A 15,133-nucleotide genomic window follows, 5' to 3' on the forward strand; every position below is an offset into this window, starting at 1 on the left:
ATTTGTCTAACCATTCACAAAGAGTGAAAAAGGGAGCTCTGTCTCACCATAACCAATCTAAAACAATGTGATCCCATGTAGCTTTTCCCCATCCCCACCCTGTTTGATCTATCATGAACCTTTTCTTGTGAAGACATCTATCTTCTCTCCTCCACCCTCAACAGGTTCCAGAGGTAGATGACTAACTGCCACTTAAAACTGCATCCAACTAAAACATTATTTCTACTAATCTCACTAAATAATCCAACATCTCTATCCAAGGATGGCTAGAATCCTTCTCGCCTTTGAATTGTAATCCGTCCATTAGAGGCCAATGTGCAAGCTCTAGCTAAGACTGGTCTGGGGCATGAAGCAGTTCATTCATGAGCTAGATTTAAGACCTGTGGTCCAGACACTGGTTCTTTCCAGACTAGATTATGGTAATTCACTCCTTTTTAGTTTCCCTGAGGTGAATCTAGCTCCTCTGAAAGCGGTGCTCCACGTTCTGCATGCTTTGTAACAGGTCACAGAACATTTGCATCTCTCCTATTCTTCGTACATTGCAATAGTTTTCCATCGACGGTGGAGAAAAATAAATATGTAAAATAAAAACATGAATAAGTCACAGAACTGGCTGTCATATTTAGGTTGGGGGATACGTCATCAGTATATTGGCACCTGTACGAGACCCTTATGGGTGAGAAGGATTCAGTTCCACCTGTGGAACTGCAGTGTAAACCTGGTCATATGAAAGGAATGTTCTTTGTGAACACTGCTCTACTTGGAATTTATATCTTACTTTGCTTTATATTAGGAGGTTCACATACTGGGCCAAAGTTTTGTTTGCATTCATAAGTGCAGATCCATTGAGTGAATACAATGAATACATTACATACAGAGTATACGTTTTTGGATTTTACAATTTAGTATTTCAATGTCCAGCACTGAAGTTAAGTAGATTCAAGAGTGCTGCACTTCTGAGAGATTTCCTAATCAGCAGAGAATTATTGTTGCTGTGTAAGTACCTTCTTCTTTTTCTCTCTTCCAATCGGATTAGCATGGGGTTAAATCAGGCTTGGTGTGTGTAATTTATAAGGACCTCTTCATTAAAATTGTTCTGGTACAAGAAGTATCCATTGAAAATAAACCATGTACAAATGTATTTTGAGTGAACTGTCATAAACTAGTTTCCCATTTATAATATCGTCTCAAATATATTCTTCATTTACATAAATTAGCCGGTATGTGTGTGCAGGCATATGATTGTGGGTTGTGATAAAGAAGGCTTTACGCCCTCTCAGACTGGACTGCTTAATGTACCTTACTCCACATTGTTGAATCCTGAGAGACCCAGAAATATAAATTAATGTTGTAAACATATAGGCATTCTTCACAATAAAACCTTTTCACAGTGTGCCCATATGCAATGGCTAACGTTGTATTCCATCAGTCTGGATTCAATGACTTGAACATTGCAACCACATACTAAGAACAAACAACACATAATCAGTGTTTCAGTAAACTTAAATGCCAATATGTACAACTGTGTAAATGTGATACATGTGCTGCCCTTGCATTCTTGAGCACTGCTGTCAATACTCATGAGGGGCAGGCTCTCGAGCAGTACAGCAGGATTGCAGCTTGTTGCATATCATAACATCTGTTGAGAAGACATGCACACGTAGGGCCCGGCTTGTGCAGAGGCCAAGGTCTGCCCCTACTATGATTACATTCTCTTCAGTCCCTGCAGGCTTCTAAACATTTGCACGTTAACTCTTGTAAGTACTATGTGCATTTTTTCTTGGTACTTTTTTCTGAATTTTCCTGTCTGCTCACCATCCTACTGTTGTTGTTCTTGCCTTTCACTTATGCTGCAGGGTGCAGATTTAAAATAATGTATGCTCTTGCAGGTGACTCTCCCTTGCCCTCCTATGTTAAGTGGACAGGGACCTATACAAATTGGCCTGTCCTTGCCCGTAGTCACAGGACAACTGCAAGCTGGTGCAGCTGCCCTCACAAAATACAATGTTTTCCCTCTGCCCCAAAAGGTTCTTCAAGGAGTGCAAGTCTGACAATTTTCTATTAATGAGAGTGAGCAAAGTGTCCAAACTTCTTGGCCTATGTCGGAGCCCACCCAAAAAGAAGTGTTTAGTGCATGCTGACTTGGGTGTTTGGATATTGTTTATTCAGCACTGCAGTATTTCCCTGCATTTACCAACCATGTTATCTCAACCAGCCGAATGAGACCTTTGTGTGCCCTAAACACATAGGGGTCAGGGTACCTCTTGGGTCTGACTCCACACTATATCTGCTCACGAGCTTATGCTTATAACAGGAGAATCACAGCTTTTGCTAATTATTGGTCACTTTTATGATTTCTATGAAATAGCTGATTATGAACACAGTTTTAAAGAGATCCCTGCAGTGTAATAAGTGCTGATAACGCCGATTTCAGGCCCGGAAACACTGGAAATGCATGAAGCAACAGCAGTGATCATGAGTGACTGAATCATGCTTGCTACATCTGCGGTGGCTTCTTACCACTAATGAGGTTGCTGACAATCAGATAGCCGAGGAAAAGGAGTTCCTCATGAAGCTGCATTCTATTAATTGACTGGTCAAGGATGTCTTGGTCAGTGTAGGCCACAATGAAAATGCTATCCTTCATGATCACTTGGGCTCTTGACCCCATAGCTCTTAAGGACTGGACGCTTGGACCTCTTGTTCAGTCCCCTTATAAACTGCCTGAAAAAGGGCACCACATGTGACAAGTGAAGAAGTAGTTCAAAGTTGACATCTTTCACCCAACACTACATTCCTCAATCTAGATACTGCCGTTCTCTGCAGCGTAGCAATGCTCCTTCCTCCTAGACCTACATACAGCCTCTGGCAAACTCTGAATTTTATTTTTAGCCCGGTTTAGCATAGCTCCATGTAGATCAAAGTATTAGTGACGGATTCCTGTTCTGGGCTGACTCATGGGTGTGTTGGCAAGCTGGTTATAGGAAAAACACAGTTCTTCTGGGTTATAGTCTTCAAAGCATAAGCATCGTGCACTAAATGCAGACGGATTTGGAAATAATATCTGGCACACTTTTTATCTTCCCTCCACTGAGCATTTTCAGGGTGGCTCAGAGATTACAGTTAAGTAGTGTTACACATGTTGAATTCAGTCTGTGCTCATCTGAATATTGATCAGAGAGCCTGGTGCTTGGAACTGATATGTATATCTGGTGATAGTACACTTTTTAGCTCAGCAATGCAAGAACATGAGACACATATTCTTTAATGGAAAAATACACTTTTCAACCTCTGCAGGTGTAGGCTCATGTTCAATTTGCAGCAGGTGGCACCATTACAGCATGTACTTTAACATCGTGATTGCCAGCCTGTGCAATGAGTCTTCATAGGAGCATTGCTAAGCACTGCAGCAGGAAACGTGTCTTCCTGCTTCAAAGGGTGGCATCACTGTAGAAAGTGACAATTCATTTCAGGGCTTTTTCCTCTCCTTGATGGTGGTGAAGGGTTCTGAGTAATGTAGCTCTCATTCCTTACTCAAAATGTACAACAGTTGCAACTCACACTGCACAGGAACCAAAAGATGGATTCCCCAAGCCCACTAAGTGTCTATTTGGAGAGAAAGAATAATAGGTAAAGAGTAATGGCAATCTCTAGAAAATATGTGGTTAATGTTCCCTTCCTTTCCCTAGATTTATATTAATACGTTTGAGGGCCTTGATTTGTCAACTGCGATTCTATGACAAATCGACTGCAGAGGGCATCTCTCTGCATCTCATTATTGTATAACTAAGGGTGATTTGCTCCCCTCCAAGTGCTGTGACGCTGTGACAGAGCCAATGGTGGAAGGCAATCCTTGTGTGTCCTAGATACACTTGATCATCTAAAGATTTTAGATTGGGGGGGGGGTGTAGGGCTACAAGTACAAATTCACTTCAGTGAGTAACTCTTAACTTTCTACAGTAATGGCTTTATGATGTTTTCTAGTCTACTCTCTAACAATTAATATCCCCATAAATGAAAATTGTTTGCACATTTGAATCAAAAGGGAAAGAAAAGTTGCTTTATCATCCTTATAGGTCACTGAAAAATATTCCTATATCTGCATTCTAATATGTTTTACTAAATTTGTTCCTTTGTCTTAACAGGTTTGCCAGCTACTCAGCAACACTGATCCAAAAATCAAGGCCTCCCTCACTGTTTCCTGCTTAGGAGAAGGTGATTGGTGCAACCTTGGACAGTCCAGTTTTCAGGAGATTATTAATTTGAAACTGAACCCTGAACCGATCCTGCCTGAAATGGATGGTGTCTCTGAGTTTGCAGAGTATGTCTCGGAGACCATTGATGTGCCATCTCCCTTTGACCTATTGGAACCTCCAACATCTGGCGGATTTCTAAAGCTGTCTAAACCCTGCTGTTACATATTCCCAGGTGGGAGAGGAGATTCAGCTCTTTTTGCAGTCAATGGATTCAATATACTGGTTGATGGAGGCTCCGAAAGAAAGTCTTGCTTTTGGAAACTGGTTCGGCATTTGGACAGAATTGACTCTATTCTCCTGACACATATAGGTGCAGACAATTTGCCGGGAATTAATGGGTTGCTTCAGAGGAAGATTGTTGAGCAGGATGAAGAACAATCTCAGGGGTCTACAACATACAGTGACTGGATGAAGAATCTTATTTCTCCAGAATTGGGGGTAGTTTTCTTTAATGTTCCTGAAAAGCTCAAGATGCCTGAATCCACCACGAAGGTGAAACGAAGCATTGAAGAAGCATGCCTTACTTTACAGTACCTAAACAAACTGGGACTCAAACCAGAACCCTTGTATAGAGTTGTCAGCAGCACTATTGAGCCCCTCACTTTGTTTCACAAAATGGGAGTTGGGAGATTAGATATGTATATTCTAAACCCAGTGAAAGATAGCAAAGAAATGCAGTTCCTAATGCAGAAATGGGCTGGAAACAGCAAAGCAAAGACTGGCATTATTCTTGCCAATGGAAAAGAGGCTGAAATCTCAGTTCCATACCTTACATCTATCACAGCGCTGGTAGTTTGGCTGCCTGCCAGTCCCACAGAAAAGATTGTTCGTGTGTTGTTCCCTGGAAACGCCCCACAAAATAAAATTTTGGAAGGTCTTGAAAAGTTAAAGCATTTAGATTTTCTAAGATATCCAGTGGCCACACAAAAAGATATATCTTCTGGAATGCCCCCACCTGTTCTTAAACAGACAAAGATTAGACAAAGAACTGATAGCAAAGAAAGCCTCAAGGCACTTTCCAAACCTGCTGTGGGAAAGCCAGGAAAAAAAGAAGACGCACCAGAGGAACTGGCTAAAGAGTTTAGGTCAGAGTCTGTGAAAGAAAATAAAGGTGAGAAAAAAGTCAGGGAACCCATTGAGAAAATGTTAGAGAAAACCACAAAAGTTGAAAAAGTCAAAGTAGAAACAAGTGATGCAGCAAAAGCAGAGAAGAGGAAACTTCTCAAGGAAAAGGTAGGAAAAAAACACCCTAAAGAAAAAGTGCTCAAAATGGACGAGAAAAAAGACAAAGAAAAGAAAGAAATTAAGAAGGAAAGAAAGGATAATAGAAAAGATGAAATTAAAAAGGAAGAAAAGAAAGATTTAAAGAAGGAAGAAAAAAAGAAGGAAACAAAACCTGAATTAAAGAAAGTACCCAAACCAGATTTAAGACCGTTCACACCAGAAGTGAGAAAAACTCTACACAAAGCAAAGCTTCCAAGTAAAGGTAAAATAGATAAAATTAAATCTAAAGTTGAAAAGGATGTACCAGTTGACCGTAATACTGTTACAGTGCAGCAATTAGCTATAAAGAGACCGCCAGCAATGACTGATATAGTTGAGCATAGGTCAGCTATGTCTTCACCTGAAGATCTAACTAAAGACTTTGAGGACTTAAAAGAGGAGGAGAAAGTGGAAATGATGAAGATTCCAGATATAATCAACACTGAAGCAGGTGACTCAGATACAAAAGAAGCTAAGGAAGATGAAAAGCAACTCCATGACATAGAAACATTTGACAATTATGAAGGAGAAATAATACTAGCAGAGACCATTTCAGAGAAGACGACTCCAGTGGAATCCCCAGATGAAGGGATCACAACAACTGATGTGGAAGGAGAGTCCCCAAATGAAGAAAAGCCAATACCCAAAGAGGAGGAAACTGCAGAATTAAGTGAGAAATTTGAGGATGAAGGAACTGCAATGGATGAACCTACCGAGATGGGAGACTTTGAGGAAAAGAATGATCAAACAGAAGAAACAGCAGATGTTCAGACAATGGTAGTGGGAGACAGACAAGACATAGCAATAACACCAAGTGAAGGACTTGCTGTGGAAATCAGAAAGGAGGAGGGAGATGATGAGAAGCAGAATGTTGGGAATGAAAAGACAGCACAGGAAGATGAAATAGAGCTGCAAATGGAAAGAGGAGAAGAATACGGCAAAGAAAGTTGGCATTTGGTAGGAAAGGAAGTAAAAGAAGAAAAAGAAGATCACTCAAGTGATCTTAAAGAGGAGATGAAGTCTATAGAACTCCTCCATCATCCAGGGAATGAGGGTATGGATTACACACCAAGAGCAAATGAATATGATGGGGAAGAGTCAGATGGATGTTTAGGTTCTGTTCCTGAAAAAGAGGAACATATTCCTTTCATAAAGTTGCCTGAAGAGGACTTAACCAAAGAAGTACAGTACCAGAACAATATCCCTGCATCATCTGGAGCTGCTACAGAACAAATTTCATACATCCAGGATGAAACTATTCCTGGTTATTCAGAGACAGAGCAAACAATTTCTGATGAAGAAATACACGATGAGCAAGAAGAACGGATTCCTCACTTAAAGTATGATGTTGGAAGTTATGATATTTCTGTTCCTGACGAACCTGGATCATTTGATGCCATTCATGGTATTGAAGCCATGTCTGTTACTGTGAGAGATGCCAAGGCATATAATGACCAGGAACCTGAAATTGCTGCATATCACGCTTCTATTATTGCTGCACCCCTTGCTGAAGAAGAGCACATTTCATCAGCCACATCAATTACTGAATGTGATAAGCTTTCCTCCTTTGCAACGTCAGTGGGAGAAGATCAATCTGTGGCATCCATCACAGCTCCCAAAACAGAAGAAACTGGCAAGAGTTCTTTAGTAATAGACACACCAAGCAGCATTCCATCCTCCCGCACAGATGCAACTCAAGGGTTAGAGTACTTGCCCTCTGCCGGAACCATTTCTCCAACATCATCCTTAGAAGAAGACAAATGTTTTAAATCTCCACCTTCTGAAGACTTCCAGCCACTTGTTGAAAGAGCTGGGAAAATGGATGTTCATGAAAAAGCTCTTGATGATGAAGAAGAAGAGGAGGAGGATGAAGATGAGGAAGCAGATGAGACTCCAAATTTTGAAATGCCGGAAAAGGGACAGTATAGTACAGTAATGTTTTCCCAACACATTTCAGCAGAGACTGTTTCAAGTGAAGTGCTTACAGAGATGAAAGATACTGAGGACATTCCATCATCCCCAGAAGAAGCAAAGCTACCTTTATATCAAGCAGATAGTAGTTTTGGAGAAATTGAAGAGAGATGCATCAGTCCTGATGACAGCACTGTCAAAATGACCTCACCAACACAGTCTGGACCAACCAGTGCTGGACACACCCCTTTTCATCAGTCCCCAGTGGAGGATAAATCTGAAGCAATGCATGCAGAGCTGTTTGAAATGCAGCATGGGCCACCTCTTGCTACTAAGGATGACAATGGGGTAACAGCTTCAAAAATGGCAGAAGGTGAATTTGAAGTAAAATATGAGGACCAGTTGAATTCATATATTCACATCTCTGAGAAAGAGTCATATGTATTTGTGGAGGAGAGGCCTGATTTAGAAAGTATGTTGGATTCAATGACTAAGGAGGATGACTTCCCCTATCCTAAGGAGGAACTTTCTCTGGATAGAGATAAACAAGGAGAAGTTGTAAAAAGTGAAAATGATGCCCTCTTTGAAAAATACTCGTCCACAAAAAAATACTCACCTGAGACAGAAGAGGAAGATTTTAGCCCTCAAGGTGTATCTTCAGACTTTGAAAAAGTATCATATCTTGGTGAGCCAGTTTCTTCTAGTGGCATTTATGTGGAAGACAAGAAACCCCATAGTTCCAGAGAGCAAAGCCCAGATCACCTTTTCAAGGAAAGTCTTTATGCAGAAGATACAGGATCCTTTTGCTCCAAGGAATACAGCCCAATAAAGGATGAAATGTCAGTATATCTGTCCAACACAAGCATCCAACAAGCAGATGTAAAACCCTATGCAGAAACAATTCCAGGTAAAGATGATATCTCTTATCAGTTTTCCTATATTGAACATGAGCCAGAGTACACTGCCAAAAGCACAACACATGAAAATGTGAAGTCTTTTATAGTGAAAGATGAAACTATACTTGGAGATGAGGGATACTCATATGGCGCTGATCACGCATTGTCACTAGAGGATGTGAAACAATTGCATTATTCTGAAGAAACTTTAGTTCAAGATGACGTTACTCCACCACCCACATCAAAGGATTTCTTGTTAGAAGATTCAAAGTCTCTCTCTTACACAGAAATTACTCATGTTCCACAACAGTATGCAGACTTTCCAGAAGAGGGAAATTCAATGGAAGAGGTGTATCACCCCACAGGAGCGATCCAGGCAAAAGATAAATACACTTTAGAAATGTCCTCACAAGAATTTCCTCCACGGGACACAAAGCCAATGTCTTTCATGGAACATATTTCATTTGAGGATAACAAAGCACTCGAAATATCTAGTGAGGAACAATCTGCAAAATGGTCACACCTTGGTTTCACTGAAAAGAGCACTGTTGAAGAGGAGGACATATACCCAGAAACCTCCCCCACTGAAGTCTCCCCTCAAGCTGTTAAGTCGCTGAAGTTCACTGAACAGGTCACTGTTGAATATCAGTCCCCTGAACTTTCCCCAGAGCAGACTCCCATTAAAGACGATAAATTAGCTGGGGTAGACAATATTTATTTTAAAGATTTTGCCACTGAAAAGAAAGTTTGGTTTACAGAAGAAGATGAGACACAACAAGATGAGGCAATGGAGGCCGAGGAAGAGATAGAGGAGCAGCAGCAAATTGAAGAGAAGGAACATATAACAGAAGAGAGAGCAAGCAGATTAAAGTACATTGAGGAAAGAGAAAGCACATTCTTGGATGAGATTGAAGAGTGTGAAAGGAAACCATCTGTCTGCTCAATAGAAGACCAAATGAACCAGAGTTCTCTTTCCTACAAATCAACTCTTGAAATGCAAGAAAAGTCAGCATGGGGATCAGAATATCCTTATTTTGAAGATGAAAAACTCCAGCCACGATCAGAGAAGCTTTCTGAGAAGGACACCAATCAATGGAGTACAGAAACTGCAAAGTTTTCTCAAGCAGCAGATCCTCATTCTAACCTAGTGTCATCACTTTCACATGAGAAGACTGCAATTATAGACTCTCCAGATCCTTCTTTGGGGGCAGATGACGAAAGATTCTCCGTGGAGCCCACATTGACTCTTTCTCAATTTCACCCAGAAAAACCTGAAGAGACTGCCTTTGTCTCTCAATATGTGTCACTAGAAGAAACTAAAAGTGGCATATCTACCCTAGAGAAGGAACATGAAGATTCAACTTTCAAACAAGAGCATGAATACTTTTATTTGGAAGATGTGGAGAAGGAAGCATCACAATTATATGGTAAGTCGGTGGAGCAAGCGCGGGCAGTGTCACCACCACTTACATCGTCTGGTCAACCTGATGATGATGACGATGAAGGAAGCATGCATTTACGGGACCCAGACAGGCCTCTTCTTGTAGATGAGTGTGTTCATTCTTTGCAAGCAGAAACAACTCAGATTGACTCACAGGAGATGTTAACCTATAGCTCTCTTTGTCAAGATACATTAGCACCTGCTACTAAATCACAACTAGAAAAAAGCATTGAATTTGAAAGTAAATCTCCAACCACAGAGATTGACACAGCGGACATGAAAGAAAAAGGGACTGCCTTTTCTGCATCTGCTTCTGCTGACACTTCCAGGGGAAATGAGTACGAATATAATGATGCTCCTCTAATGGAAAGCACAATCTCACCAAAAGAAGCCATCCAGTTCTCTCTAGGGGGATACCATCACGAGGAGGTGGAGACTACGCCAATGAGATATGATGAACTACCCACCTTCAGGCAAACATTCTACAATGAAGAGAACAGTTCAAAAAAACCTTTTTGTACTTTTGAATTATATTCACCTGAGAAAGAGCTTTGTGAATCCAAGGATGGAGGCACAATGGAACATCACAAAGAAAGAGAACCAACCCCATATCCAGATGACAAAACATTTCAGTATGCTGACGTTTATAAGAAAGTTGCGCTCTCTGGATCCATTACGGAAGAAGTAGAGTCACAAAGCATACTCTACATTGACAAGGAGCAGCCAGATATTACTAGTGATGTTTCAGATGAAACAAGCTGGCCAGAGAAAGCACAAATGTCAAACAATGAGCTTCTTTATCACTTCTCCACAAAAGAAGAAGAGTCTTGCCTCTATACCTCTGCTGAAAAGGAGCTCTCATCACCTGTTTCTCCCAAAGACAAAGGCGATTTGACAGCTTTTGAGTATACAGACATTCATGAAAAACATTTAGCCACTCCAGGTAAAGAAGCTGGAGCCATTGATGTAACCCAGGAAGAAATACATGACATGCAAGCTGAGTTGATCCTAGATAGTATAAAAGTAGGAATATCTGATGCAGCATCACATCAGTCTCCCACAAGCAGCAGCAAAGAGCTTTCACCTCAAACCGATCACAGCAACATTGTTGACTCAATTCCTTTCACTGAAGCAGTCGATCGGGATGAAAATATAGTTTTAAGCAGTCAGGAGCATCCCTCTTTGTCACCTAATGATCCTGAGTCCAAAGACCTGTACTATGAGAAAACTGAGACAGTGGAAGAAAATGTAAGTGACTCTGAATTAGAAAAGGGTGCCAAGGAGCAATCTGAGAAGGAATCCAAGTCTCCAGTTTTGTGTTCAGCGATTGAAAAAGCTGGGGAAAGGGATGTATACACAGATGTCTCTGAGATGGAGAAAGCAGATCTCTCAGAGTTTACTCTGCTTGCTGAACATAAAGATTTTGGCTTGATGTGTTTAACCGGTGATGCGGACTATGGACCTATGAAAGTACCAACATATTCTAACGAAAGTGTTACAGAGATTACTGGTGTAGCTGTTTTAAGAAACATCTGTGCATCTGAAAATGAGCAAAGTTCAGATGAGGAGAGGGCAGATTATGGACATTACATGCAAGGTGACCATACTGAAACAAAGGATTACCAGGAGACAGAGACCGTTTTACAGTGTCACAGGGATACTAGCTTGAAAGTCACAATTAAAGATGATCCTGAAGACAATCAGTCAGCCTCACCAATATGGGAGGCTGCAAGACAATCTGGTTCAGGGTATGAATTCTCAATTTTAGAAAAACAAGTAGAGGCACTTATGCCCATTGATATTTCATGTAAGCAGAAACCTGAAGGGCACCAGAGTGAATCACTAGCAACTAGACATGATGATAAGCCTCTAGGTTCACCAACATTTGATGCGTCTTTTTCAGACATATGTAAATCAGATGATTACTTGGAGGTGACTGAAAAGGTTAGTGGTTTAGAGTCTTCCTTAACCAGATTTTCACCACTGAGCTCTAGTGGGGAGGATAAGATTTCCAAGCTCCCAGTCAGTGATATATCTTATCTGAAAGATCTGCAGGTAGGAGATTCACACAAAATTTCAGATGTGTCCACTGAAACGACCACCCCTGTGACACGGAGCACAGCAGAGGGATTACCCTCTCACATGCCTTCTGACTACTCAACTGCCCCTGCAACAGATACAGAGCTACCTGCCCGGAGTCTGTGGGATGTGTCTCCATTGATTCCTGCTGACTCAGTCAAGTGCTCAGCTGAGACCGAAGAGGACACATCTTTTGATGAACATGATTCCACATGTACGTATAACATGGATGATGGCACCCTACCTTGTAGGATTGAATGCAGCCGTACAACATCTACCGTCATGACAGGTGAAACTCTAAGACAGACATGTACAGCCAGCTTAGAGCATCAGCTGCCATTTTCTGACAAGCTTATGGCAGTGACATCTTTGCCTGATGTGCTAACATCTTTCCCCCCCCATCAGCAGGAGGAAGCAGCAACAGAAAATGGCCCCACTGAAGTGAGCACAAGCGCACAACAACCACAGACAACTCAGTTCACAGAGCAGAAGGGTCTTTGTGCTGCAGAAGGAACATATAAAAACATCTCTCCAGACTCAGAAGGGCAAACATCTCCCTTTTTTGAAGAGGAAGATAATGGAAAATGCAGCCGTCCTTCATCCCTAGTGTCTCCTGAACATGCGTTTCAGTCCTATTTCCCAGATCAGCAGCAGGGAGATAAAAGTGATGACCATGGTGATGCTTCTTGTGAAATTGAACCATGTTCAGATGCCTCAGGTGAACATGATGAAAGGTTTTCATCATGTGAATATAAGCATAGGAAGGGAGAGCTGTCCCCATCCTTTATCAATCCGAGCCCTCATGACATTTCAGAAGATAGTGATGACTCACAGGAGGAAGGGCACCCATCAGTGAAGAGAAGAGCCCACCAAACCAGTAGCAATCGTGCACAAGCAGTGACAGTTGAAGAAACCCCTCCAACATCTGTCACTGACTCTGGATCATCCCAGTCAGATTCAGATGTCCCACCAGGAACAGAAGAATGCCCATCAATCACAGCAGATGCTGTGATGGACTCTGATGAAGATGCAGATTTCCTCCCTGTGGACAAAGCTATAGGAAGCTCACACCACAGTAGCACAAGACAAGGTCATGATCCTCAACCTGCTCCTTTGATGGATCCTTATCCTCACCCTCCTCACCCAGATGTGTGTATGGTTGACCCAGAAATACTACTACAGGAACAAAACCTGAGCAAAGGTGACAAATTATCCAAAAAAGACCTAAAAGAGAAAAGTAAAGGGCTGAGAAAGCCTTTGAACAAACCTAAGTCCTCATCTCCAGCTCGGAAAATTGATATCAAAGGGAAACGTTCACCCACGCTTGGAAAGCAGACATCTAGAGACACAAGTGAAAAGTCTCAGAAAAGTACAACTTTGAGGAGAGAAAGGGATGCACTAGACAAACAGCCCAAAGTTCGCAGCCCATTGGTACAATCGTCACGAGGAGATGAAAAGGATGAGATCTCCAGGAGCAGTCACAGCAATGCTGGGAAAACATTGGTGAATGGGATCAAGACAGCTCCAGGTAAGAGATGTGCCAGTGCATTCAATTTGCGTCTCTTCATAGTTCCTAGAGAGAGTGACCAGGATGAATAGGAAATAGGTATGAAAGTCAATACCGAGACAGAAGAAAGGTATGGGGTGGATGAATGGAACTAAGGTGTGGATGAGAGTGATGCAATCTCAAATGGTGCATTGGTGTAGAAAAGTAGAATGAATAATCATAAGGAAAGGGAGAGTAGGAAGAAAGACTGAAAGATGAGAAAACGATAAGACGATGACAATATAATGCCTTAGCAATTTGAAAACTGAAGAGGTCATTTTTAAATGTGATTTTGTGCAATAACTTCAGTGTTACCTTTGTTTTGTGCTGTGGTTTAGATTACTCTGTTTACAATTAAAACTCTGACAGAAGTTGTTTATTCATTATTATTAGTATGAGATCCGATGGTATTTGTTTCCAAGTTACCCCTCTTGCTGCACATCCCTGAAGATAGAAAAATGGACTAATCTAGATCAACAATAAGTCAGCAATTTAATTGGAATCCATATGTGAGAGGTTCACTATTGTTTGGAAATGTTGATACATGGAGATAGATTGAGCTGAACAGGGGGGGGGGAAGTAGATTGTATATGTTCAGCAAAGGAGTCAGACATATCACAGGTGGATACCTTGTACATTTCTGTTGTGGAGAAGCAGTTTACCATGGGGCAACATAGGATAAGGTGAGACAGTCAGTGTGATTGAGAGCGCACACACTCAGGGCAGGTCTTGCATGACTGGGACAGTGAATGAGCAAGAACTTGATTGAGAGAAGTAAGCATGTGATGAAGAAAGTGAGGGAGGCTGTGAATGAAAGAGCAAGGGAAAGAATTTGAGAAAGAGTGGGAACAATGAAAATGAAGTTGGTTCTTGGGGTGAACAAGAATAACTGCTGAGTGCTTGTTGGTGTCATAAAACATTGTCACACCTGTATTTCTGGCTGCAATAAGTCAACCAGGGGGTTGAGACATGAGTACACGGTAGCAGTGGTGTTTAGAGCCAGATCTTCTACCTGTGCCTCTTTAAAAAAATATATTATGTGGGGGGCCTGCTGGGCTGCATGTAGATAATGATTGCATTTGAGGGGAAACAAAGGAAAGGCAAGGTGTATTTTTTTAAGAAGTGGAGTAAATAAAACACTTGGTTATGTTACAAAATGAATCTTGATCTGTGTACAAGGGTTGCAAGAAAACGTCGAAGTTGTGTTTAGTCCACAGTTCGGGCAATAAAAAGATTCCAATGTTAAATTGTTTAGAAAGCAAATGCTATGAGTTTTCCATTATCAAAAGAGTTGAAATTGAATGCAATCTGAGAAAATTGTATCATCAGGAAATCTTGGAACTAGTTTTCCTTGCAGTTGTTATGCTCGATGCTAAATCGTGTGTTGATTTTAGAAGTATGAATGAAACTTCCTGGTGCAGACGAAATTACACATCACACAACATGGCATGGGTTGAGACAGAGTTTGGGTCAGAGTTAGTTGCTGAAGTGAAGAATCTGACATGTTACTAGTATCTGAGTAAATCTGGTTCCTTCCACAAATGCTTTCTGCACAATGAATACCAACAGCCAGTGTTCTGCCTATCCATTACTGTTGTCTCTTTTAACTCTTATTTTACATAAAGGCTGCTAGAAATGTGTGTGAGAAATCAATTTTCTCTGTAGTTCATAGGTGATATTAAGCATTGCCTGTGATCGGTTGTCCTGCCTGTTTGAACGCTGCCTTTGAGGTGATAAGATG

The 15,133-nt window shown here is 41.3% G+C and overlaps 1 protein-coding gene across 4 annotated transcripts in view; it reads left to right on the forward strand.

The window, feature by feature from the left end:
• Positions 1-15,133, forward strand: part of MAP1A (microtubule associated protein 1A) — a 598,226-nt gene that overhangs the window by 519,374 nt on the left and 63,719 nt on the right. For all 4 annotated transcript variants that reach the window (XM_069222605.1, XM_069222606.1, XM_069222607.1 and 1 more), the window contains one exon: positions 4,146-13,374. In XM_069222605.1, coding sequence (XP_069078706.1) covers positions 4,146-13,374 — 9,229 coding nt within the window. The remainder of the gene's footprint in view (positions 1-4,145; positions 13,375-15,133) is intronic.

This window comes from Pleurodeles waltl, chromosome 3_1 (assembly GCF_031143425.1).
Source record: "Pleurodeles waltl isolate 20211129_DDA chromosome 3_1, aPleWal1.hap1.20221129, whole genome shotgun sequence".
NCBI lineage: Eukaryota > Metazoa > Chordata > Amphibia > Caudata > Salamandridae > Pleurodeles > Pleurodeles waltl.